This window comes from Podarcis filfolensis, assembly GCF_964270895.1.
Source record: "Podarcis filfolensis genome assembly, chromosome: 9".
NCBI classification, from domain to species: Eukaryota; Metazoa; Chordata; class Lepidosauria; order Squamata; family Lacertidae; genus Podarcis; species Podarcis filfolensis.
In genome coordinates this window covers 66,730,354-66,755,642 of record NC_139610.1, presented here as the reverse complement: position 1 = coordinate 66,755,642, position 25,289 = coordinate 66,730,354, and the positions used below count along the sequence as shown (strand labels likewise).

The 25,289-nt window shown below is 46.9% G+C and overlaps 1 protein-coding gene across 2 annotated transcripts in view; it reads left to right on the top strand.

The window, feature by feature from the left end:
• Window positions 1–25,289, top strand: part of FRAS1 (Fraser extracellular matrix complex subunit 1) — a 356,925-nt gene that overhangs the window by 210,701 nt on the left and 120,935 nt on the right. For both annotated transcript variants that reach the window (XM_083631513.1, XM_083631512.1), the window contains exons 20-23: window positions 15,565–15,717; window positions 16,305–16,451; window positions 18,808–18,954; window positions 22,642–22,782. In XM_083631513.1, coding sequence (XP_083487639.1) covers window positions 15,565–15,717; window positions 16,305–16,451; window positions 18,808–18,954; window positions 22,642–22,782 — 588 coding nt within the window. The remainder of the gene's footprint in view (window positions 1–15,564; window positions 15,718–16,304; window positions 16,452–18,807; window positions 18,955–22,641; window positions 22,783–25,289) is intronic.

Genomic DNA, 25,289 nt, shown 5'->3' with positions numbered 1-25,289 from the left:
AAGCTAAGAGAGGGTGACTGGCCCAAGGTCATCCCGTGAGCTTCCTGGCTGAGTGGGGATTCAAACCCTGCTCTCCTGGGTCCTAGTCCAACACTCTAACCGTTACACCACACTGGCTCTTGCCTTCAAGGGTAGCCCCACGGAGAGCGCATTGCAGTAGTCCAAGTGGGAGATAACCAGAGCATGCCCCACTCTGGCCAGACAGGGCACAGGCAGGCAAGTAGGGTCTCAGCCGGCTCACCAGATGCAGCTTTATTCTTGTTGCCGAATGTGTTCTGATGTATTTTAATTATTTTCTCCTCCCGATTTTCCATTCCACATCACTTCCTCCACAACGGCCATTCAGGATTCTGCGGCCACTGAGCATGCACAATCCTCATTAATCTCTTTCTGCTCCCCTCCAATATTAATATAGATATATATATTTGTACTTCTGCAAGCATTGCTGTTCCCCAAAGGCTGCTGCCGCGGTGTGTTTGTGTGTGATGCCTTTTTTGCACCATAAGCAACGGCACTCGCACTCTGAGCACTGGAAATAAAGGGGTTGATTCTTACGTAGGAAGAATCCACTGTGGCCCCAAACGCCAGCTGCCCAAGAGCTTCGCTGTTTCATCGGGGCTCGTGCAGGATATCTTTCCTAGTGGATTGGGCCCAGTGGGCCCTGTGCGCCCCTGTGAAACCTCTGCCAGAAGTTGCTAATTGCATTTACCTATTTAAGGGAGATTAATCACATTTTAATCTATCGGGAGGACAAGCATAAACACTGCCTGGGAACCATTCCAGTCACTTCAGAGCTTTACCGCGGCCATTTTTTTTAGCTTATCAAAGGAAAGATAACAGTTGCAGAGCTTATGCCAGCACTCGAAGCTTCCAAGAAAGATAATGGATCCGAAAAAAGGGGGAAATGTGAAAAGATTTAAATGGTATCATTCTCTAGTTCATCATTCCAACTCCCCTTCACAACAGTTCTCCTGCGTCTTTTGAGCCAAAAGACTTATTTCTTTGATCTCGAGAAGTAATTTTTTCCACGGCTTATTTGTTTTCCACCCACAACAGAATTATTGCTTTGTCTCCTTGCAGCCGAGGCTAGGAATGAAGAGATCGGTGTAGATAAAACAAGGGCGAAGTATTTGTACCCAGATTAATTCTGCAACTTTTTCATTAGAGGATCTAAAGGAGGGAAGGGCCTGTAGTTGGGGAGGGGGCCATAGCTTGGTGGTGGAGGCCACAGCTCGCATGCAGAAGGGATTTGCATCCATTCCTTATATCCCCAGCTGAAGGATAGCAGCTACCTGAAGCCCTAGGTTAGTTGATGCTGGTCAGAGTGGACAATACTGAGGACCAAAAAAGACTAAGAAAAAATTGCAGGCATGGGTGGCCCAAGCTTACTTATAAGTAAGGAAGTAACACCTCATTGGAACAGAATAATGGTACAGTGGTACCTTGGGTTACAGATGCTTCAGGTTACAGACTCTGCTAACTGAGAAATAGTACCTCGGGTTAAGAACTTTGCTTCAGGATGAGAACAGAAATCGTGCTGTGGCAGCAGCGGGAGGCCCCATTAGCTAAAGTGGTGCTTCAGGTTAAGAACAGTTTCAGGTTAAGAATGGACCTCCAGAACGAATTAAGTTCTTAACCCGAGGTTCCACTGTACAGACTTGGAAAGAGCTGAATACCATTCAGGAGCTTTTTCAAGGTGAAGTGTTCGAGGGAATAAGTCCTGTTTAGGAGCAAAGGCCCAATGTCCTTGACCAAAAACGATCAGCAAGGATTTCAAGGGTGCACGGACCCGCAAAGCTGCTCCAACAAGTTTCCCTACCTACCCACCAAGGAGATGCAGAGAATGTCTGACTACTCGTAAGTCTGTCTGTCCACACCTGTTTTGAGGGCAGGCGCTATGTCTACAGTAGCCTTTTTCACACTTGGAACATGTGCAGAGGAGGGCCACCAAGATGATCAAGGGTCTGGAAACCAAGCCTTATGAGGAACGGTTGAAGGAGCTGGGTATGTTTACTGAGAGGAGACTGAGATGAGATAGGATAGCTATCTTCAAATATTTGAAGGGCTGTCACATGGAAGATGGAGTAAGCTTGATTTCTCCTGCTCTAGAGGACCCGAACCAATGGCCTCAAGTTACAAGCAAGGAGATTCTGACTAAACATTCGGGAGAACTTTCTGACGATAAGAGCTGTTAGGCAGTGGAATGGACTCCCTTGGGAGGTGGTGAACTCTCCTTCCTTGGAGGTTTTTAAGCAGAAGTTGGGTGGCCACCTGTCATGGATGCTTTAGCTGAGATTCCAGCATTGTAGGGAGTTGGGCTTGATTACCCTCATTCTCCCATCCAGCTCCTCAATTCTATGATTCTATGATTGCCACAAGGGCAGTGGCTCAGGAGAATGGGAATATCCTGGGGGAAGAGAACAGAGGAGGTACTCTCTCTGCGTAATGGTAGGTGTCAGGTGTGCGTGCAGGAGCCAGGCCCTGTGACCAATAGGACTTTGCAGGACTGGGGCCTTCCTAAGTTTGTTCTGAAGAGGCAAAGCGCGGTCTCACAGGTGAGGCCGATTGGCAACTCACAGCACCTGGTGGCAAGAGCCGGGAAGGGATGTAAGGTCAGCATTTCCATTGGGCTCTTTGCCACAGGAACACGCTTCCGTGCTGCGTTTGGCTTCTTGCTTCCTGATCCTCGGACCCCTGACTTCGTGACTCCTTTCTTCTTGATCCTCGGACCCCTGACTTCGTCACCACTTGCTTCTTGATCCTTGGACCTCTGACTTCGTGACCCCTTGCTTCTTGATCCTTGGACCCCTGACTTCGGGACTCCTTGCTTCCTGATCCTCGGACCCCTGACTTCTTGACTCCTTGTTTCCTGACCCCTGGACCCTTGGCTTCTTGACTCCCAGCTCTCTGACCCTTGGACTCTTGGCTTTCTGACTCCTGGCTTCTGGCCTCCCATTCCTGCTCCCACCCCACCATCTTGCCCCCTGTCCCGATGTCCCCAGCTGGGATCGGACCATGACAGTAGGGTTGGCCTTGCAACCAAGCTTGACAAGGGATGTAGAGCACCAATGCCCAGTGGTAGGGCTGGCCCTGCAACAAAGGTTACAGGGGACGGAAAGAACCAATGGCTCAGGAGGGAAGACACTGGGGGTGGAAACTATTTTATGTCCCCCTCTCCCCCTCTCCCCCTCTCCCCCACCCCACAGCACACACACTTCTGCTTGTCTGCAGCCTTATTATGAAAGATAGCCTTATCATTTGGCATAATTAGGCCTGGTTTCTGTCTGTCCCTTCCTCCAGTGTCCCATCCTTGACTTTTCAGTAAGGAACACCCTCCCCCCGAATTCTCCACAAGTATTTTCAGCAAGAATTCGCAGCAACGCTTATCAGCAAATCCCTCCCGAGTTTTCTACAAGTGGTCGGCTTTGCAGGCGAGACTCCGAGGGAAGAGGGCCAGAGCTGCCAGAATGACTGACGTTGTCCTTCATATAGCCATGGAGGGTGCAGCAGCTGTAGTTTGTATCTGTAGAAAAAGAAAGGGCAGGCAATACAGTGGTACCTCGGGTTACATACGCTTCAGGTTACATATGCTTCAGGTTACAGACTCCACTAACCCAGAAATAATACCTTGGGTTAAGAACTTTGCTTCAGGATGAGAACAGAAATTGTGCGGCAGCGGCAGCGGGAGGCCCCATTAGCTAAAGTGGTGCTTCAGGTTAAGAACAGAATGGTTGGATTTTAAGGAATGAATATTATATGTAGCTGCAGCACAGAGAGCCTGAAGTCCTTTTTCTCTTTTCTATCTTTCTGTAGTTTTCCCCCCTTTCTCTTCTTTTCAGGTCTCTCCCTTCCTTGTTTTTTATTCTTCTGACTTTGTTCTCTTTTAGACCCAAGTGGCTGTCTTATCTTAGTATATTATAAAAAGATACTTTGTAATTTGTATGTATTTTTTCATATATCTATGAATATGTATCAATAAACAAGTTAATAAAAAATGTGAATAAATTTTCATGAGGATCAAAATAAAAAAAACCTCAAACTGAGCTGGAATATGGAGTTAGATCAGCCCCAGCCAGCATGGCCACTTTGTCCTGGGATGGTGGAGAGTTGTGTTCCCCAAACATTTTGAGGGCTACAGGTTTCCCACCTGTGGTTTATAGCACAGGCCATCACCAGCTGCCCAATGAACAGTTTTGGCAGCCAACAGTTGGGGGAAACAGGAGATCCAAGATGACAAAGATGGCCACCAACTAGGATGCTGGACTTGATGAACCTAGAACGTTGGTTCCCAAAGTGGGTGGTACCGCCCTTTGGGGGAATTACCTGGCAGGGTGCTAGGAGGAGAGAGGAAGGCAGAGGGGTGCTGGAGGGGTAAATAGCAATCAGACTTTGAATAGCTGGTATCACTGGATGAAGCTCATCAATTTTGTTGAATCAATTAAACTAAACAGTTTTACAGTCATACCTCGGGTTGCGAACACTGCGGGTTACGTCTTTTCAGGTTGTGTCCTGCAGCAACCTGGAAGTACCGGAAGGGGTTACTTTCGGGTTTCGACGCTCGCGCATGCACAGATGCGCAAAATGATGTCAGATGCATGCGCAGAAGCGACAAATTGCGAGCCGCGTGTGTGCAGACGCGGGTTGCGTTCCTTTCAGGTTGTGAATGGGGCTCTGGAGCGGATCCTGGTCGCAACCAGAGGTACCATTGTAATTGGATTTTGAATAAAGTTGCAGTGAATTGTTACTGCTTTGAATTGTATTGTATTGTACTCTCTTCCTTAGCGGGTCGTGCAAACCTCTGTTCTGAATAATGCTTTTTATAGGGTAGAGTAGGGGGCGCTGAGGATGAGTTTGTGGCACCAAGGGGCTGTGACCCAAAAAGGATGGGCAGCAGAAAACTACACATTCACGCTATGTGCATAATTCGTTTTGGGGAGAGGCTTCCTTTGAAGACAGTATCTAAAGTGCAGTTGGTGCAGAATTCAGTGTCTAGGCTGTTATCTAGGAGGAGACTGGTAGTATTCCTTTGGTCCCCTCTCCCTGAACCTGGGCAAGAGACAGACTTGGGCAGCAGTGAATAATCAAATGAATCATAGAATCATAGAATCATAGAGTTGGAAGAGACCACAAGGGCCATCGAGTCCAACCCCCTGCCAAGCAGGAAACACCATCAGAGCACTCCTGACATATGGTTGTCAAGCCTCTGCTTAAAGACCTCCAAAGAAGGAGACTCCACCACACTCCTTGGCAGCAAATTCCACTGTCAAACAGCTCTTACTGTCAGGAAGTTCTTCCTAATGTTTAGGTGGAATCTTCTTTCTTGTAGTTTGGATCCATTGCTCCGTGTCCGCTTCTCTGGAGCAGCAGAAAACAACCTTTCTCCCTCCTCTATGTGACATCCTTTTATATATTTGAACATGGCTATCATATCACCCCTTAACCTCCTCTTCTCCAGGCTAAACATGCCCAGCTCCCTTAGCCGTTCCTCATAAGGCATCGTTTCCAGGCCTTTGACCATTTTGGTTGCCCTCCTCTGGACACGTTCCAGTTTGTCAGTGTCCTTCTTGAACTGTGGTGCCCAGAACTGGACACAGTACTCCAGGTGAGAGAAAGAGGCAGAAGAAAAGCCTGACTCAGAGAAGGGATTCTTGAGGAGGAGAAAAAGAAAAAGGCAGATAAGCTCAGGCAGTAGACTAAGGAAGAAAGGGAAAGGAGAGGCGGCTGGTGGCAAAGTGATATTTAATTAAAAAGAATGGTCTGGGAGCTCAGAAACACAAGTTTAATAAAAATAAATAAATAAATAAATAAATAAATAAATAAATAAATAAATAAATAAATGTATAAAAAGCAAAATGAGGTGTTCAGGCAATTGGCTCATATAACTGATAGCTTCCTGGGACTATTATTCTATATGTAGCATAATGGTTATATTAGCCTTAAAGCAAACACCTGTCCAGGGATTTGTTGACTTGCGTGACCTGAGTGAAACTTTCACCTCTTCTCCCCTCGTAGTTCATAAAGTTCGGTCATTTGTTCCCACCGCCTAATTACTGAAACCTGATCGATTGGAATAATCATATACTGCCACAAGCGGCATAATTTGCATATATTATTTGGTTCCTTGTGAGCTCGAAGGGTTTGACTTGGCTTGTCAAGGAAAGTTGCTTTTTTTCTCCCGTAATGAATGACTTGTCTCTGTCTGTGCTGCTGCCGCACCTCAATCTCTTCAACACTTATTGAAATGTCACCATGTGAATTTGCCTTCAGAGGTTATTAATCATGGGTTAACAAGTAGCTGTCACATGAAACCATGCAACTGAAAGCATTAAATTATACCACAGAAACTATTATAAGGTTCTTTTTTTTTTTTAAGAGGGGGGAAAAAACCCCACAAGAACTCCGCTTTCATAATAATGTTTTTGTAGCTATCTTCCCATCCATCAATGCTGCTTGTTAATCGAGAATTTTCCTTCAGACCCTTGAGGTGGAACGATGTATTTGGGACTTCAAGGGAACTCAAAGCCAAATATGACTCTCTTCAGTACCTTGAATGGAAATTGTTTGCCAATTGCAAATTAATTGCAGCGAGGAAGCCGGTGGCAAAGAGAGAGCGTTACGGCTGCGAGAAAGGCAACTATCATTATCTTTCAGAGTGGGTGGCAGTTCCTCAGGTTTAAAGGAGACTCTGGGCTACGTGAACCAATTAGCGCAAGTAAATTTAATTGGCAGGATGTTTCTAAAAAACTTGAGGGTGGGAACTGCTGAGGAATGGTAATAGTTGCAGAAGGGAAACGAAGACAAATTGCATAGCATAGGCTCGTCCAATAACGCAAATAGGGCACTGCCCCACCAGTGTCAGTCTGCCAGTCCTCGTTTGCCTGCCTCCTTACATATATTCCAGACACCTCCATTTTTAAGAATCCAGACGGAACTTTGTAACAAGTAGAGGAACGTTGCACAAGTCATATCTTGTGTGCTCTCAGTGGGATGGCATTTGACTAAGTTTTATTCATGGTAAGGTAAAGGTAAAGGGACCCCTGACCATTAGGTCCAGTCGCAGCCGACTCTGGGGTTGCGGCGCTCATCTCGCTTTATTGGCCAAGGGAGCCGGCGTACAGCTTCCGGGTCATGTGGCCAACATGACTAAGCCGCTTCTGGCAAACCAGAGCAGCGCACGGAAACGCCGTTTACCTTCCCGCCGGAGTGGTACCTATTTATCTACTTGCACTTTGAGGTGCTTTTGAACTGCTAGGTTGGCAGGAGCAGGGACCGAGCAACGGGAGCTCACCCCGTCGTGGGGATTCGAACCGCCGACCTTCTGATTGGCAAGCCCTAGGCTCAGTGGTTTAACCCACAGCGCCACCCACGTCCCACTTTATTCATGGTAGACCCGATGAAAATTCTGGAAGATTGTGGCCTAAGCATTTGCCAGTGAATTTAATGGAGAAGCGACGTGAGCACAATTTATTTAGGCCTCCACCCCTTCCTTTTTTGTTGAGGAAGGACAGAGTGTTGACTCATCCTCAACGAGTTATTACCGTTTCGTAAAAGACTGAACCATATGCTGGCTTGCGGAAGAGGTGCAGGGCCTGTAAGTCAGAGCTATTCTGCCTGGCTTTCAATTTGAACTTAGCCTGGTCTTTTATTCCCCTTCCTTTCCTCCCACTCCCCTTTTTATGAAGATTACCCGCTCTCGGATCTCACAGCTAATTCTCCCCTGGTCTCCTCGCTGGCCCAAATAGGACTAATTCAGCCAGCTAGCCCTGGTGATCATCTAATGTTTATTGGATGGATTTCCCCCCTAAATTGATTTTTGAATTCTGAATTTACTGTTATTCACGCTGGAGAAATGCTCCAAAGATACATGAGGAGGATCTGGAGCAGTTCTGGTTTTGGAACTGTGGTAAACTCATGGGCAGATAAGCTGTAGAAAAATTACTGCGCCGAGTGAGGGGTGCGGAATAGATGACCCCAACATCCCTTCCTACTCTTATGTTTTTATGATTCCACTATCCTTCAGGTTATAAGCAATGTGTTTGGAACAATGCTGTGTGTCATCTTAACCGCTTGAGGTTGATGCTAGACTAAACTGAAAGCAAATTCTCCCTCCCGTTCATTCCAATGGGTGTCGTGAAGGACAGAAAGATAAATATAAAGAGAAAATATTATTATGGTGGAAGCGGGAAACATTAAAGAGAATTTTGTGTTCCTTTTCAGGTTTTTTTTTTATTCTCTAGCTCAAAGGGAAATGGCTGTGAAAAATCCAAACAAGTTTCTACAATACAAAGTACCTCTTTCCCCTCATTCCTCCATCCCTGGTTCCCCATGGTCCATCAAATTCACTACAAGCCTCTCCTTTTTTCTCGTTTTTTCTTCCCCTCTGAGAGAGATCAATAGCGTGAACGCACGTCCTTTGATGTCCCCGTGGTCAAAGCAGTGCTGCAGGATAGAGCAGATCTGTGCTCCCCCCAGGAAGGAAAGACTCACTTATGGGAACTGTGTTTGCACACAGAGGCAAAAGCAAACAAATTGTGCAGACGTACGTCTGTGCAATGGCATGGAAGCTAAAGTTGTCCTGGTTTAATGTTTGGGAGGTGTGTGGGAGCATGTCAGAGACTTAAGTCAAAATACCAATTCTTTATTTGTGTTGCAGTGGATTTCACCTGAAGAAACTAGTAAAGGTAAAGGGACCCCTGACCATTAGGTCCAGTCGTGGCTGACTCTGGGGTTGCGGCGCTCATCTTGCTTTACTGGCCAAGGGAGCCGGCGTACAGCTTCCGGGTCATGTGGCCAGCATGACTAAGCCACTTCTGGCGAACCAGAGCAGCACACAGAAACGCCGTTTACCTTCCTGCCGGAGCGGTACCTATTTATCTACTTGCACTTTGACGTGCTTTTGAACTGCTAGGTTGGCAGGAGCAGGGACTAAGCAACGGGAGCTCACCCCGTCGCGGGGATTTGAACCGCCGATCTTCTGATCGGCAAGTCCTAGGCTCTGTGGTTTAACCCACAGCACCACCCGCATCCCTCGGAGAAACTAGTAGGTGCATGCTATATGGTGAAAAATGTAAGTCCCATCAGCCCCAGGCAACATGGCCAGTGGCCAGGGATGATGGAAGCTGTAGCTGAGCAACATTTGAAAGGCCAGTGGCTCACCATCCCAGCTATATAGTGAGTTTTCCCATTCATTTCAAGAGGGCTTGAGGAGACCATGAAATCCAGGACTGATGGGTAGCTGGAATGAAGCCTCTCTGAAAGTAGGGTGTTGGTTGGTTGGCTGGCTGGTAGGATTCCCCTTAGGACAGCCTTCCCTAACCTGGTGTCATGGGCTGGCTGGACACAGCAATCGTGGGAGGCACCAACCGAGGCACCACCAAGGGAAGAAGGCTCAGAGCCCAGGGATTGGTGGTGGGATGATAATGAGTGGTCAGAGGGAGAAGGAAGAAGTATCAGAAGCTGAAGAGGCAACAGGCTTTTGTGAGCAGGGAGAGTTTGTGACAGAGAGAAGTCTAGAATCAGAGCAAGGAGCTGCAGCATGAGAGGAGGGAGGCCAAGAGGCAGAGATGAGTCTGGCTGCTGAAAAATCCTAGAAGTCTCCCTCTCCTGCTGTGACAAGACCCCACTTCCCCTGCCGGTCTCTTAGAAGAGGTATGAAGGAACAGAGGCCAGCCGGCGTGGTCTCAGATTGCTTGGGAAGGACCATGGGGAGGGAGATTTAGGCAGTTGTGGGAAGGTGTGGGCCTTCAGCCTCCACAACTGCCTCATAGGGGCAAGACTTGCCAAGAAGAGTTGCTGTGCCCATTAGGCCTGGCGCTCTGGAGCTGACCTTGTTTTTTCGTTTAAAAAAGAGAGTTAATTTTACTTGCTCTGTGGGATTTATTCCCAACACCTGCTCCTGACACCTAGTGCATTCTGTTTTGGACTACAATTCCCATCAGCTCTAGCTTAGTCAGAGCTGGCTGGAGCTGATGGGAGTGGTAGTCTAATATATCATCTGCGCACTAGGTTGGGGAAGGCTGCCTTAGGCTACTGAATTTGCTGCAAATAATAAAGGGTTCAGACTTGAGAGCAAGGAAGCATCTTAATCCATATGGTGTTCAGGGAAATAGTTGCATACATACAGGTAGAACCACATGGCTTCTCCCAGCAAGACATTGCCGAAACTGAGGAAGCTGGCACCAAGCTTTTCTACTTGCTGGTAGCTCCTGATTGACCCTCCTCTATCACTTGATTTCCCAGGCCAGGACTTGTCAGGGCTGTTATGAATCTCCTGGCTAGAAATGTCTGTAGGTTCTCCCCTGCAGCCAACAAGTCCTTGTGGCAAAGGAAGCCAGTGTCTGGTCTCAGTGGCTCCTGTTTCCAAGCTCTACAGGATCGGGCTAGGAACACAGGGCAAGGCTGAGCCTAATATTAAGCACTCCCAACACTTTTTGATTACTGCACATTAAACATGCTCTTAGATTTCTCCCATTGGAACCAGTGTGGCTTAAAGATGTGTTAACTTTGGGTTGCATGCTGGGTTATGATATTCTCCAAAGGTCTTTGTTTTGTTCATTCATTGCCAATCTATTGCTGTTGGAATTTGAGCTCCTTGATTCTCTTCGGTTCCTTTGGAGTGCCAGGTCTGGGTTGCAGAATCCCAATATCTTTTCATTCGCTTGTAGTGGAAGTTTTGGAAACGGATGGAAAGGTTAACTTCCAGCAGGAAACCTGGCAGCAAGCTATGCATGGTACTTCGAAGGCAGCAGCTTGATTGCATTGCTTTCAAGACAGCCATCATTTCCCATATAATTTTCTGAATCACCGTAATGAGGAATAATTTGGCTTCCAGGATCCCTTCCATTGTCCCTGCATTGTGCACAAAAGACTTCTTGTAAAACTTTCTGAAACTCCTTTGGTTCAGGGGAAGGTCATGAGCAACTTGTTGACGGGTTGCTGGCAAAGTAGGAGGGGGTCTGAGTCTGCCTCTCCCTGCTGTGAACTCCATCCTCTCTAGGCTGATAGGTGGCTGGAGGTGGACAACATGCCCAGTGCTTTTCTGAAAACATGGTCAGTGTGGAGACATGGTGGCACTGCAGGTTCGGACATGTGCACAATGCCAGTGCCAGTGGCAGAAAACCCAAATGGCCCTCTCTCACTTCTGGCTCTCGCTGGTAAAAATACAAAAAGAGTGGTCATGGACCTTCTAAGTGTGGTGAAAATGGGTTGAGCACATATTAATCGTATTTCATTTTTAAATTTGGTTTTACAAATTCATTCACACAAATAATGTTCTTGCAAATATTAGAATTTTACACAAGATTCTTCTGAATCCTAGGACTCCCCTCCTCCCCTCCGTGGGTTCTTTAAATAACTTTTTCAACCGCATATTATAAGTCCATCTTAATTAACAGTACTCCATTGTATCCAAAATCTATGTAACATTGCAGGAGTAATTTAAAGCCTGCCAAAGCGTTTGAGTGTTTACAGTGGTCTTTCAAATACAATATATATTTGTCCCATTCTCTGTTGAAGTTTTGATCCTCCTGATTTCTGATTTTCCCAGTTAATCTTGCCATCTCTGTATAGTCCAGTAATTTCATCTGCCGGTTTGCCCTAATAGGTATCTTGTCGTCTTTCCAGCTCTGGGCAAGCGGTATCCTTGCAGCTGTTGTAGCGTACATAAACAGTCTTTTTAGTTTCACGTTGGCGCTGTGGGTTAAACCACAGAGCCTAGGACTTGCCGATCAGAAGATCGGCGGTTCAAATCCCCGTGGCGGGGTGAGCTCCTGTTTCTCGGTCCCTGCTCCTGCCAACCTAGCAGTTCAAAAGCACGTCAAAGTGCAAGTAGATAAATAGGTACCGCTCCGGCAGGAAGGTAAACGGCGTTTCTGTGCGCTGCTCTGGTTTGCCAGAAGCAGCTTAGTCATGCTGGCCACATGACCCGGAAGCTGTACGCCGGCTCCCTCGGCCAATAAAGTGAGATGAGAGCCGCAGCCCCAGAGTTGGTCATGACTGGACCTAATGGTCAGGGGTCCCTTTACCTTTACCTTTAACCGTATTTCAAGGCATCTTTTCTCAGGACAAGAAAACTTGTGTTCAGGCTGCTTCCTTCAAATGGAGAAGGCATGTCTATCTTCGCCCTGATAAATCTTACTAGTGGCACCTTCCTTGTGGCACTCTCTTCCTAAAGGGCTCTGCGCCTTTACCCTATCAGATTCTTACCCTCTGAAAACTCCTTTGTTTTAAATGGCATCATCAGCTAATTCGTGTTCCTGGCTGTGGGTACTTAGATGGGCTTTTGCTGCTGTTTTTAAATTAGTTTTTAACATTTTAGTGAAGAACGAAAAATCTTCCCACTTTTAAGTTTCTGTTTTATTTATAAAAAATGTTTATATACATCTAGCCTGTGTAGGAAATGTCTTAAGTGGCCAACAGCAAATATAAACACAAGAAAAATATAAAAGCAGAAAACGGTATAAGAAGCTTGCCACTCGCGTGAACCGCATCTAGCCCAAAAAGCTGGTTGATACCAGAAAGTCTTCAGAAATAAGACTTGGTGCTTGGTGGGTTTCTAATGGGTGGGCATTCCACATTGCTGGACCAGCCATATAGAGTGCTTGATTTTTTGTAGATGGCAAGTGGGCCTCATTCACATGTTGGAGAGTTGACAGCATTCCTCCAACAAACCTTAGCAATTAAGCTGGGATAGTAAGGCTTAGGGGGACTTTAAGGTGTTGTGGACCCAAGTTGTTAAGGGCTTTGCAAATCAATCAGTTCACACATAATGGCAAGCTATAGTTAAAACAAGCCAGGGTTTGTAAGTCAACAGCAAACCATGGCTTCAGATCCTGGTTTGTTGGTAGTAAGCAAACCATGAGAGCCAGTGTGGTGTACTGGTTAAGAGCGGTGGACTCGTAATCTGGTGAACCGGGATCACGTCTCTGCTCCTCCGCATGCAACTGCTGGGTGACCTTGGGTTAGTCACACTTCTCTGAAGTCTCTCAGCCCCACTCACCTCACAGTGTTTGTTGTGGGGGAGGAAGGGAAAGGAGATTGTTAGCCGCTTTGAGACTCCTTAAGGGGAGTGAAAGGCAGGATATCAAGTCCAAACTCCTCCTCCTCCTCCTCCTCTTCTTCTTCTTCTACTTCTTCATTAAGGTGCTGGGCAGGGTGCACACATAATGATAAGCCATGGTTTAATAAAGCATACTTGATTTAGTATTATAGGAGGCTCAGACTTAGCTTGCTTTGAAGGAAATGTGGCGCCTGAAGGCAGTTTCACCCCCTTATCTCATGTCGGAACCAACCCTGGAATTTGCCATGCTTTCAGAAATAGTTTCCAAGTGACAGAGTGGTTTTTGGCAAGGAGAAATCCAAAAAGGCAACTGAGCATCCAAGCAGCCCTCTCAGGCCAAACATTTTCTGTGCTCGTTAGGGAAGGCAGAACAGGAGTCTCCGAGGCACTGAAGCAAGGCCCAAGCCTTGGGAGGGGAAGGAAATGTGTTCAACACCTCAGTGCTTGAAAATAAAAACAGGATGAACATAAGGGAAGCAGGGAAGAGAAGCCACACTGAGTCTGGTAATTGCTGTTAATTGTCTACTTCAACAGCCTAAGAGCCCGGTCTGATGCTACTTCTACATTGAACAGGCAATCTGCCTCTTTCTTCTTCTTCCATGCCCATAATGCACAAACAAGTATAGAAATTCAGTTAATCAAGTCAATGCATCTTTAATAACTATTTTTTACATGAATATCTACTCATAGAATTATAGAATCATAGAATCATAGAATCATAGAATCATAGAGTTGGAAGAGACCACAAGGGCCATCGAGTCCAACCCCCTGCCAAGCAGGAAACACCATCAGAGCACTCCTGACATATGGTTGTCAAGCCTCTGCTTAAAGACCTCCAAAGAAGGAGACTCCACCACACTCCTTGGCAGCAAATTCCACTGTCGAACAGCTCTTACTGTCAGGAAGTTCTTCCTAATGTTTAGGTGGAATCTTCTTTCTTGTAGTTTGGATCCATTGCTCCGTGTCCGCTTCTCTGGAGCAGCAGAAAACAACCTTTCTCCCTCCTCTATGTGACATCCTTTTATATATTTGAACATGGCTATCATATCATCCCTTAACCTCCTCTTCTCCAGGCTAAACATGCCCAGCTCCCTTAGCCGTTCCTCATAAGGCATCGTTTCCAGGCCTTTGACCATTTTGGTTGCCCTCCTCTGGACACGTTCCAGTTTGTCAATGTCCTTCTTGAACTGTGGTGCCCAGAACTGGACACAGTACTCCAGGTGAGGTCTGACCAGAGCAGAATACAGTGGCACTATTACTTCCCTTGATCTAGATGCTGTACTCCTATTGATGCAGCCCAGAATTGCATTGGCTTTTTTAGCTGCCGCGTCACACTGTTGGCTCATGTCACACCCCCCCCCCCAATCTAATCTACCCCTGCCTCCAGTCTCTACTGAATGATTCTCTCCTTGCTATAAAGTAAAGGTGCCCCTGACCATTACGCGGACGATTCTGGGCTTGCATGCTCATCTCGCTCTATAGCAGGGGTCGGCAAAGATTTTGTGGCTTGGGCCAGTTCACGGTCCCACAGATGATGCGGTGGGTCGGAGTGTGTGTGTGTGTGTGTGCGTGCGCGCATGCACGCAAGCGCAAACACTATTTCTGGCGGTCCTTCCAGCATGGAGGAGGAGTGCGCAGCTTCCCATTGGCTGCAGGAGCTTCCTGCAGGAAGCCGGCTAGCATTGCAGAAGGCGGTCCCCACTTTGCTCCACGCTGGTTTAGCGTGGCACACGGGAGCCAACCAAGTGGGCGGCAGGGGTCCCTGAGTGGGCGGCAGGGGTCCATGGGCCAGTTAAACAACCCCCATGGGCCACTTGTGGCCGCCGACCCCTGCTCTATAGGCTGAGGGAGCCAGCGTTTGTCTGCAGACAGCTTCCGAGTCATGTGGCCAGCATGACTAAACCGCTTCTGGCGAATCACAGCAGCACACAGAAACGCCATTTACCTTCCCGCCGGAGAGGTACCTATTTATCTACTTGCACTTTGACGTGCTTTCGAACTACTAGGTGGGCAGGAGCAGGGACTGAGCAACAGGAGCTCACCCCGTCGTGGGGATTCGAACCGCCTACTTTCTGATTGGCAAGTCCTAGGCTCTGTGGTTTAGACCACAGTGCCACCCACGTCCTTGCTATAGCTATCCATAATCATTACATCCCATATTTTGATCCCTTGGAGAAAAGTATCCATTTAGCTATTAAAACAGGCCAAGATCAACACGGCAGACCAAAGCGTATGGCAGAAGCTTCTGAAACATTGTGACAGTCATAGCCTGATATCCCAGTTGCTAGAACCACAGCAGTGGAGAGTTGCTCTTGTGCTCAGATCCTGATTGCAGGTTCCCTGCAGGCATTTGCTCAGCCCCTGTGAAAACAGGATGCTGGACCAGGTGAGCTGTTGGCCTGATGCAGCCGGCTCTTCTTACGTTCCTATGACTGTGCTGTGCTTTGGGCAGCGGTCTCATAGACTTATCTCACGTTCATGCCAACGTTCTCTTCTCCTTTCTGCAGATTGCCACCCTTCATGTGCACAGTGTGTGGCAGATCTCCAGGACACGGGAAGCATCTGCTTGAAGTGCCAAAACCTCCATCATTTGCTCCTGAGAGAGCGCTGCTTGCCTGAGTGCCCCACGGGATATTACAAGGTTGGCGGGGAGTGTCGAAGTGAGTAGCATCTGAAAAAAATGCCTTCAACCCTGTATACCTGAAGGAGCATCTCCACCCCCATCGTTCTGCCCGGACACTGAGGTCCAGCTCCGAGGGCCTTCTGGTGGTTCCCTCGCTGCAAGAAGCCAAGTTACAGGGAACCAGGCAGAGGGCCTTTTCGGTAGTGGCACCCGCCCTGTGGAATGCCCTCCCATCAGATGTCAAAGAGAAAAACAACTACCAGACTTTTAGAAGACTTCTGAAGGCAGCCCTGTTTAGGGAAGCTTTTAATGTTTAATAGATTATTGTATTTTAATATTTTGTTGAAAGCTGCCCAGAGTGGCTGGGGAAACCCAGCCAGATGGGCGGGGTATAAATAATAAATTATTATTATTATTATTATTATTATTATTATTATTATTATTATACCTGGGTTGCCCAGTGAGCTTCATGGCTGAACCAGGATTTGAATCCAGCCTCCTCCTCTCTAAACCCAACATGCTTTCCTCCCTGATGCACAGAGTTATGGTTATGCTCTTAATGGCCTGTTTGTAGAGAGGCTGCTTCTCACAGACGTACGTTTCCACAATGTCTTTCCCCTCCAGAGTGTGACGCTTCGTGTACAACTTGCCGAGGCGAGGGGCCTTCCTCCTGCACCTCCTGCGATTCGAACCTTGTTCTCTCTCACATCGGCACGTGCGTCTCGGCCTGTTTCCTTGGGTTCTATAGAGATGAGAACCAGCATTGCAAACGTACGTCTTTCTGCTTCTTGCTTGTATCTGTTTGTTGCTTAGACAAATAAAAAAATGGAAAGATGATTTAAATCAACATTGCAGGGGGTTATCGGGCATGGCCAAACTTGGCCCTCCAGCTGTTTTGGGACTACAACTCCCATCATCCCTAGCTAACAGGACCAGTGGTCAGGAATGATGGGAATTGTAGTCCCAAAACAGCTGGAGGGCCAAGTTTGGCCATGCCTAGATTAGATAATCCATGGGACCCTTTTCAACTCTAAAATTCTATGGTTCTAAGTTGCTGTGATTCAGATCCAAGCATATCAGCCTTGAAATAGCCTCCAAAACTGGAGTGGGGAAGAGTTTTTAAGGGGCAGGGAGAAATAGCTGAAATGGGGGAATTAACTTAACATTTATATTTAAGACACCTCACAAAACAGGTTTGCATTTTAAAAAACAACACTTCATGTTAATAAGTAATGTTAATTAATAAGACATGCAGTGTAAAGACAGCTCTGTCTTAACAAGCTTACATTGCAAATTTATTTTGCCTTTTCTTTGTCATTTTGAATAATGTGTCACTGGTATATTTTGAGTTTTGCAAATGTGCCTCATCAAACATCTAATTATTAGCTACTTCTTCACTCTGTTAATCCACACAGCTTCTTAGATGTGTTGCAAATGTGAATTAATTAAGGCTTGTGACACAAAATGAGTCAGATGCTGCAGCATAGAAAATTAGGTATATAAGAGATTTTAGATGGAGGGTTGTGGGGAGGTGGTGGGGAGGTGGATGAAGATTTGTGTGCCCTTAAGGGGCAAAGAAAGGGACGTGGGTGGCGCTGTGGGTAAAACCTCAGTGCCTAGGACTTGCTGATCGCAAGGTCAGCAGTTCGAATCCCCACAGCGGGGTGAGCTCCCGTCGTTCGGTCCCAACTCCTGCCCACCTAGCAGTTCGAAAGCACCCCTAAGTGCAAGTAGATAAATAGGTACCGCTTTATAGCGGGAAGGTAAACGGCGTTTCCGTGTGCGGCGCTGGTGCTGGCTCGCCAGGTGCCGCTTAGTCACGCTGGCCATGTGACCCGGAAGTGTCTCTGGACAGCACTGGCTCCCGGCCTCTTGAGCGAGATGAGGGCGCAACCCTCGAGTCGGACACGACTGGCCCGTACGGGCAGGGGTACCTTTACCTTTTTAAGGGGCAAAGAATACCCAGACACGAAAACCCTGGAGCTGCGTTAACTCTAATAGTTCCCTTCTTGGCTCTTCAATGGGAATCTATTCAAACATTTAGCAAGGTAATGTAGCATAGGCCACCTGGACTATTTAATGTCAGGCCTTTTCCCTGATGTGCTAGCTTTCTTCATGCAGGGAGTTTCTGATATGCGGGCCGTTTTAATCAAAGAAACAGTCCCTTTTCTGCATTCTCGCCTCATAAGAGAGCTGCATGAACTTTCAAAAACATTTGAACCACCTTGGAGGGAGGCGATGGAAAGGAGGCAACAAGAAATGGTTCAATATTTATTGATTTAAAAGCTTTGTACGGCACCTTTCATCCGACTTGGATTCCAGGGCAGTGAAATAGACATATAATAAATTATTTACATCGTAGCGCAATAACAACAAAAATAAATGACAAAAAAGAGCAGATTGGACCCTTATGCAGGCTTAGGAGTATAGAGAACATTTGAAACACCTGGGCAAATTGGAAAAAAAAATGTTTTAGCCTGGCGCTGAAAGAATTGTTGTGTGGGTGTGAGTTGGGCCTCTTTGGGTAGTGTTGTGCTAAAGCCCAGGTGACCTAATTGAAGAAGTTTTGCCTCTTGTGGCTGAATTTCCCAGGGAAAAGGCAACTGAGGAAGGGTTTCAGTAGACGACTCACAAAAATTACATAGAAGTACATACCTCTCTTCCTGAATGTGTTATTCACTCTGTGTCATGGAGGAGGGGAAACTTGTGTGTGTGTGTGTGAATAACTGTTGACCCACTGGGAAAGTTATTTGTGGTCTGGACTCAGCGTTGGGCAGGATACTTGGAGTTTGCAGTGCTGCAGGATTGAATAACTCTTTCTCTGCCTGTGTCCGCCCCACCTCTCCCTAGCCACTTTCCCTCACTTTGTATAGTTTTGTAGTTGTTTGAAGTGTTCAAAATGCTCTAAGTACAATAGCTCAGTCAATCATCATTGTTCTAGCATTTCAGACACTTATTGTTCCCGTATTGCAGATGGGTAGGCTGAGAGATAATGGCTTGTCTCAGGCTGGTGGCTGAAGCTTGCTTTAAACCGGAGACCTCCCAGCTCGTGTTCTTAGCGGCGATTGTGCTCCAGTCGTTAAAAATAACTGCAATCAGTCATCCTGCTTTTTATCTTCCTCTACAGCTTGCAGTAGTCAGTGCCTGAGCTGTGATTCGGGGACCCGTTGCACATCCTGCAAAGACCCGACCCACGTCTTGCTCTTTGGTGAATGCCAGGATGACAGCTGCGCTCCACAGTATTACCTGGACTTCTCCACCAAGACCTGCAAAGGTGAAAGAAACAGAGAGATGTTCTCGTCTTGGATCACAGTAACAATGGTTAAGAGTCTAGTTTAAGTCACAGTGAAGCCTTCTTCACTCTCTCCTTCCAAACCACATTCCTCCTCCTTTGCCGCTTCCCTCGCTCCCCTGGTTATCTGCTTTCATGGGATTCTGCTCCAGTGAAAAACAAGATTATTGCAAATCCTTCCCTCGTAAATGATTGAGTAAGTGAGCCATCAAACTCTCTTCCGAGGGTCAAGATTTGCCATTTGCTCATCTAGCGGTTCAGTCGAATGATGGGCGAGCTTAACTTGCTAAATCCCTCCTCCTCCCCTTTAACATTTATATAAGATTTTGTATATTTGCTGGAGTTTTCTCTGATTTATAAATATTGCAAGGCTGAATATACATATTTCAAGAGAGAACTTTGAAGGAACAAGCCTTCAGCACATGCTGCCGGTTCCACATTTGTGTATTCTGAGGAAGAAAATCAGGCCCAATATGAATATTTTCTTCTTTCCCTTTTCACACCTTCGTTATTATTATTTATTAAATTTGTATAAAGCTACATTGCTAATGCGCCACCATCAAAGATTACTGTGCATCACCCTCAGAAGGCTTGCTGTATAATTAACTAACCTGAAACACTGGGACTCTTTTTAACTATCCAAGGTGGAAGAAAGTTAAAGCTAAGGAACTTGATCCCAGGACTCATAAAAGGCTCTTGACTCACTTTCATGTCACAGCAGGATATGAGCATATAGAGATGTGTGGAGTTCAAAATTCAAACTATTTAGCAGTGAAATCAGGGGAGAGTCAAGAAGGACAGCTCTTTCCCCCCTTGACCCCAGACAGAATCCAGCAACCTGCTAATTTTTACTATTATCCTAATTAGGGGTGGGGAAGAAATTCAGTTCAGTTCCCATTTCAATATGAAACGTCCTAATTTGCACTTCCTGAAACAACACAGGAACCGAAACGGGTTTCTCTTTGAAATTCGCAGTTCTCCGAATTTTGTGATGCATTTCTCTAACCAAACAAGATGTATCGGGGGAAGCATGCATTAGAAATGCACAAGTTAGTGAAAGCGGCATGCAAAAATGCATTACATTAGGGAAAATTGTTTGCAAAAATGTGCATATCAGGGTAAAGTCACATACAAATAGATCAGGAGAAATTTGCACTAAAATGCTGGTGAATTTTCATGGTGGCTTTTAAAAAGACACAAACCGATGGAGAAATGCAGAGAGCTGAACTTAAGGCTGAAAAAGGGAGAAACCAAAAGAAACCGAAATTGGCATCCATCTATGATCCTAAATTCCTACCCTGATTCCCAAGCTAACCTTGTTGTTTAGTCGTTTAGTCGTGTCCGACTCTTCGTGACCCCATGGACCAGAGCATGCCAGGCACTCCTGTCTTCCACTGCCTCCCGCAGTTTGGTCAAACTCATGCTGGTAGCTAACCTAGAATGTAAAATAAATCCTCGGGAGTTCGCCAGGCTGTATTTCTCCTGATGTATATTGGAGAAGGAGCTCAGGATTTTCAAAAGGAGTGCTGAGCTGATGTTTCATGTGGCTGGAGGGTGTGGATTCCATGGGAGAAATCCTTTTGCTTTGACACAGGTTAAAAGAGCCCCCTCGCCCCCTTGACAAGTGATCTCTGATCTAGCTGCAGCACCCAGAACTAATTACCACGGAGAGGAGCTATGCAGACGTTGTTTCAGCACCACTGAGAGTGCCTTCCAGGAAATGGGATGGTGTTGCACAGACTTGCAGCGTGATGCCAGCCATCTAACATGACAAATAGTTCTAAATGCTGCCGCTGGGTCTCTAGGGGCAACGTCAATTTGTAAAGTGTCCCCATGTCCCCTCTCTCCTTCTCTTACGCTCACTGTTTCTGCTCTGCTCAAGTTTCTCTTGCCAGGGCATCCAAGGACAGCTCCAACTTCTTTCTGCACATATGTTTTTGCACCCTGGCTCACCTTGAGGTCTGGAAAACTAGAGTGCCAGTGCTTTCCTGGTTTCCTTTTACAACAGCCCCCCTTCTTAAGCTTGCAGAAGAGGCTATTCTTAGACCCAGCAGGGCTTCCTCATCATCCTCTCTGGGTCTGTGTAACACCTGACTAGGACTGCTTCTATCTCTGTGCCACCCTGTTCCTCCAGGACTTTTGTGATTGCTATATCTTGTGCTAGCGTCTCTCCCGTTCCACACCTCCATTGCCATTTCCTTCACCAATATCCCATCCTCTGTTTAATCTGGGGATTGTAATCCACTTCACTTCTCTGTATTGCACAACAGGGGTTTGCGAAAGGTAGGCTGGGGTCTCCTGACAACATCTCTGGGCGATTAGCAGTAGATCACCCAAGGTTTAAGCAGCAAGAAAGCAGTTTTTTCTTCTGAAATTAATCTGCTGGAATGAAGCAAGTTATCCAGGAATAGACTTCTATGTGAAAGGACTGGAGGTTGAGTTCAGTTGAGTTCTGGTGTTGAAAACAAAAACCTAATCTCAGAATGCTCAGAGGCACCTTGTCTTTTGTTCTAACCGCATTACTATTACTTTCACAATTATACACATGGCCCTGGTTAATAGATCATTAGGTTCTAGTAAATGATAACAATAATTTTATTATTTATACCCCACCCATCTGGCTGGGTTTCCTCAGCCACTCTGGGTGGCTCCCAACAGAACACTAAAAACAGAACAAAACTTCAAACATTAAAACTTCCCTAAACAGGGCTGCCTTCAGATGTCTTCTAAAAGTCAGATATTTGTTTATTTCCTTGACATCTGATGGGGGGGGGGCGTTCCACATAGCGGGCGCCACCACCAAGAAGGCCCTCTGCCTAGTTAAGAGCAGATTAGATCCAATAGTTCTGACTGCTAGATGGAGGCAGTAAGCCTTTGATGGGAACCGCAGGTGTAGAGAGGGCTGTTGCTCTTTGGTCCTGATTACAGGCATCCCATAACCTTCTGGTTGGCCTCCCTGAGAGCAGGATGCTGGACTTTGGTTGGATCAAACAGAGCTGTTCTTAGGTTCTTAAGCCCACCCTGATGTATAGCACTTGGCGCTCTGTTGGTGCTGAATAAATGCTCAGCTCTTTTCACAGTAGCATGGTTCTCTCACAGTTATTGCATGCGTCTCCCAGGAGGTACCCAGCAGCTGCCTGGAGCAGCGTGGCTGAGATGTCCCTGCCTCCCTGTTATTAACTTTGCCACGCTCTCTTCCGAAATTCCTTTTGACTTCAGGGCAATGTCACCTTCGTCATTGATTCGGCCTGCTTAATTAGCAGCGCTTGCGGGGAAATCCCAGAAGTCCACAGGAGTGGAAGATAAGAGATTTATGCTTTAACCGTGGCAGGAGACGCCATGGAGCAGTGTCAGCCGACAGCAACCGCAAGGACCTCGAGGGAGCAGCCGTTGCGACTGCCTGACTGGACCTTTGAAAAGCAGCCTCCTGTGTCCATGTTTAGCATAATTGGGAAATGTTAAACCCCAGAGAAAGATCTGTGTTATTCTAAGAACATCTCCTTAGGCATTTTCTCTCCTGCCTTGCATCTGTTCCGCTGTTCTTTCTTTGCCCTTCAATGCATCTGTAGTCAGTACCGTTTGGTATGTTAAAATGGGTGGGTGGAAGCCGAGCAGACTGTGGGCTTTGCTTAGGATGTGTATGTATTTTCTTCCTTCTTTGCATTCCAGAGTGTGACTGGAGCTGCAACGCTTGCAGTGGTCCCCAGAGCACCGATTGCTTGCAGTGCATGGAGGGATACATTCTCCACGAAGGTTCCTGTGTGGAGCGTTGCCCTCCTGCTTTCTACAAGGAATCTGACACTTGCCAAAGTAAGTCTCTGCTACTTTGCCTGCAGGGTAAGTGTACTTGATTTCCTTTCTCGAGGACGCCGTCCACAAACGACCTCTGTCAGATACTGCTATGGAAGTTCACTAATTCCTTGCTGGTCAGATGGTGTCTTGGGCCCCCATTTGAGACAAGGCGGTGGGGTGGGTCCTCTGCCACTTTGCAAGACCAGTCAAGATTTTGCTTTGGACCTGGGTGGTAAAGGGCAAAAGGAGAGGGGGGAGAGCTCATGCTATGTCTTGTATAGGTCCTTCCCCATCAGCTCATTAGTGAGCAAAAAAGGTTAAGGTAAAGGGAACCCTGACCATTACGTCCAGTCACGGACGACTCTGGGGTTGTGGCGCTCATCTCACTTCATTGGCCGAGGGAGCCGGCATACAGCTTCTGGGTCATGTGGCCAGCATGACTAAGCCGCTTCTGGTGAACCAGAGCAGTGCACGGAAACTTTGTTTACCTTCCCGCTGGATTGGTACCTATTTATCTGCTTGCACTTTGACATGCTTTCGAACTGCTAGGTTGGCAGGAGCAGAGACTGAGCAACGGGAGCTCACCCCGTTGCGGGGATTCGAACCGCCAACCTTCTGATCGGCAAGTCCTAGGCTCTGTGGTTTAACCCACAGTGCCACCCGCGTCCCTCATTGGTGAGAAGGGCATGCCAAACAGTTGCTGTGCTGTCCACGTCCCTTCACGGGAACGTAGCAGTCCATGACTGGGGTAAGAGATCTTTTACAACCCAAGGGCAGCATTCCATCATTGGCAACTTTTTGAGGTTCTATGATTCTTTGACTCTTATTTGTGTAGAGTAGGCTGCATTGCTGTAAGGCAGAAGTCAGAGGTTTCCACCCCATCCTTCTTCCAGGTGAGGAAGAGGCATTATCGCAATTCAAGGAGGCTTCCCAGTCAGCCAAAGTCATTCTTGTGCCCTGTGGGATGGAGTAGAGACTCAAGGACCAAACAGAGAGGTCTGGTGGGCTGGATTTGGCCATTGGGACTGAGGTTCTCGGTGTATGTGGTGCATGCATGTGCACGATATAAGGAGGCAGTATCAATGTAGTGAGTGGCAGTGCCAAGGGATTAGATTACTGTCAGGAGCTCGTCCTACACTTGAGTAGGACCCTGGCAGAGACACATGCCCAACTGGCATGTTCCCTCCCTCCTGGTCGATCGTTCGGGAGTTTCAAAAGCTTTCTTCTGCTCGAACATCACAGCGACCGATGCCAACAGACATTAGCACACTTAGGGATCCTCAGAGTCTTCGCAGCTTGTGTGACAGACCTCAGCAACTCAGCATTTTGTCTGATCTACTTTATTTACATATAAACACACATGGAGCACTGCAACATGGCTCCCTCGCTCTCTAGCATCAGACAGCAAAGAGAAAGAACAAAGGACAATAGTCCTACCTTACTGAACACAGTAACACAAACATCCTGTCTCCATCACTTCCTACTCTGTGGAGTCAAAACATACACTGTCACGTAATAGACAAAAATCCCATGGTTCACTAGTGCAGAGCTGGGGAGCCTTAAGAGGGTTGGGTGAAATCTTGCTGACCTGTGGACCTGGGTTCTCTGTTCCTGCCCTGGTGCCTCTACTTGCCAAATGAGGTTGCTGCCAAGTCAGGGAACAGGTTACAAGGAGAAGGCAAGCCTGGATTAAGGGCACCCCCAAGGCAAAGTGAGAGGGAGCAAAGTCAGCCAGTTGGGTGTGTTGGTGAGAGTCATGAACTAGGACCTGGAATACCCAGGTTCATATCTCTGCTCATCCATTGGGCTGCCTGGGTGGCCCTGGGATAGTCTTCCAATCTGATCTACTTCACAGGGATGCTGTGAGTCTAGAATGGAGAGGGGGAGAACCATGCATGCTTCTTTAAGCTCCTTGGAGGAAAGTGGGGTACATGTGAAATACAGAATACAAATACAAATGATAAGTGGGATGGATTTGCTTGGTGGCTAGAACTGGGAGTATCAACTGCAGCAACAACAGATTTCTGTTCTTACTGATACTAGAGAGCAAGTCCAACTTGGAAGCTTTTCTATAGTTCAGAGATTGCTATGTGAGCTGTTTCAACCTACTGATGTTTCAGGGCCTTGTTACCCTGTAATTCTTCACTTTGGCCTGAGCTTGGCAGTGGGCTGCCCTGAGTGCTCTGACATTCCTCAGCCTCCAGATTCATGGTTTGAATCTGTGAATTCTGGTCCTGACACCATCTGACTGTAGTGACAGAGGTATCCTATTCGGAGTGCCAGTTCTGCCTTCAAATGAGACCTGTCAATGTGATCCCTGCTATGCTTACAGCGTTTGGGGTTTACAGCGCCTGTCTGTTGTGATTTAGGACATACGGGAACAGTAAAGAGCCTGTTACTCAGAAAACCTTCGCCGCAAATTTGCGCTGTCGCCTCAAGACCTACAACGGCATTTAAGCTGGCATATATCTATAATGTTCTTCTGAGGCTTGGGATCTTGAAGGAAAGTGGTAATGGATACAAAG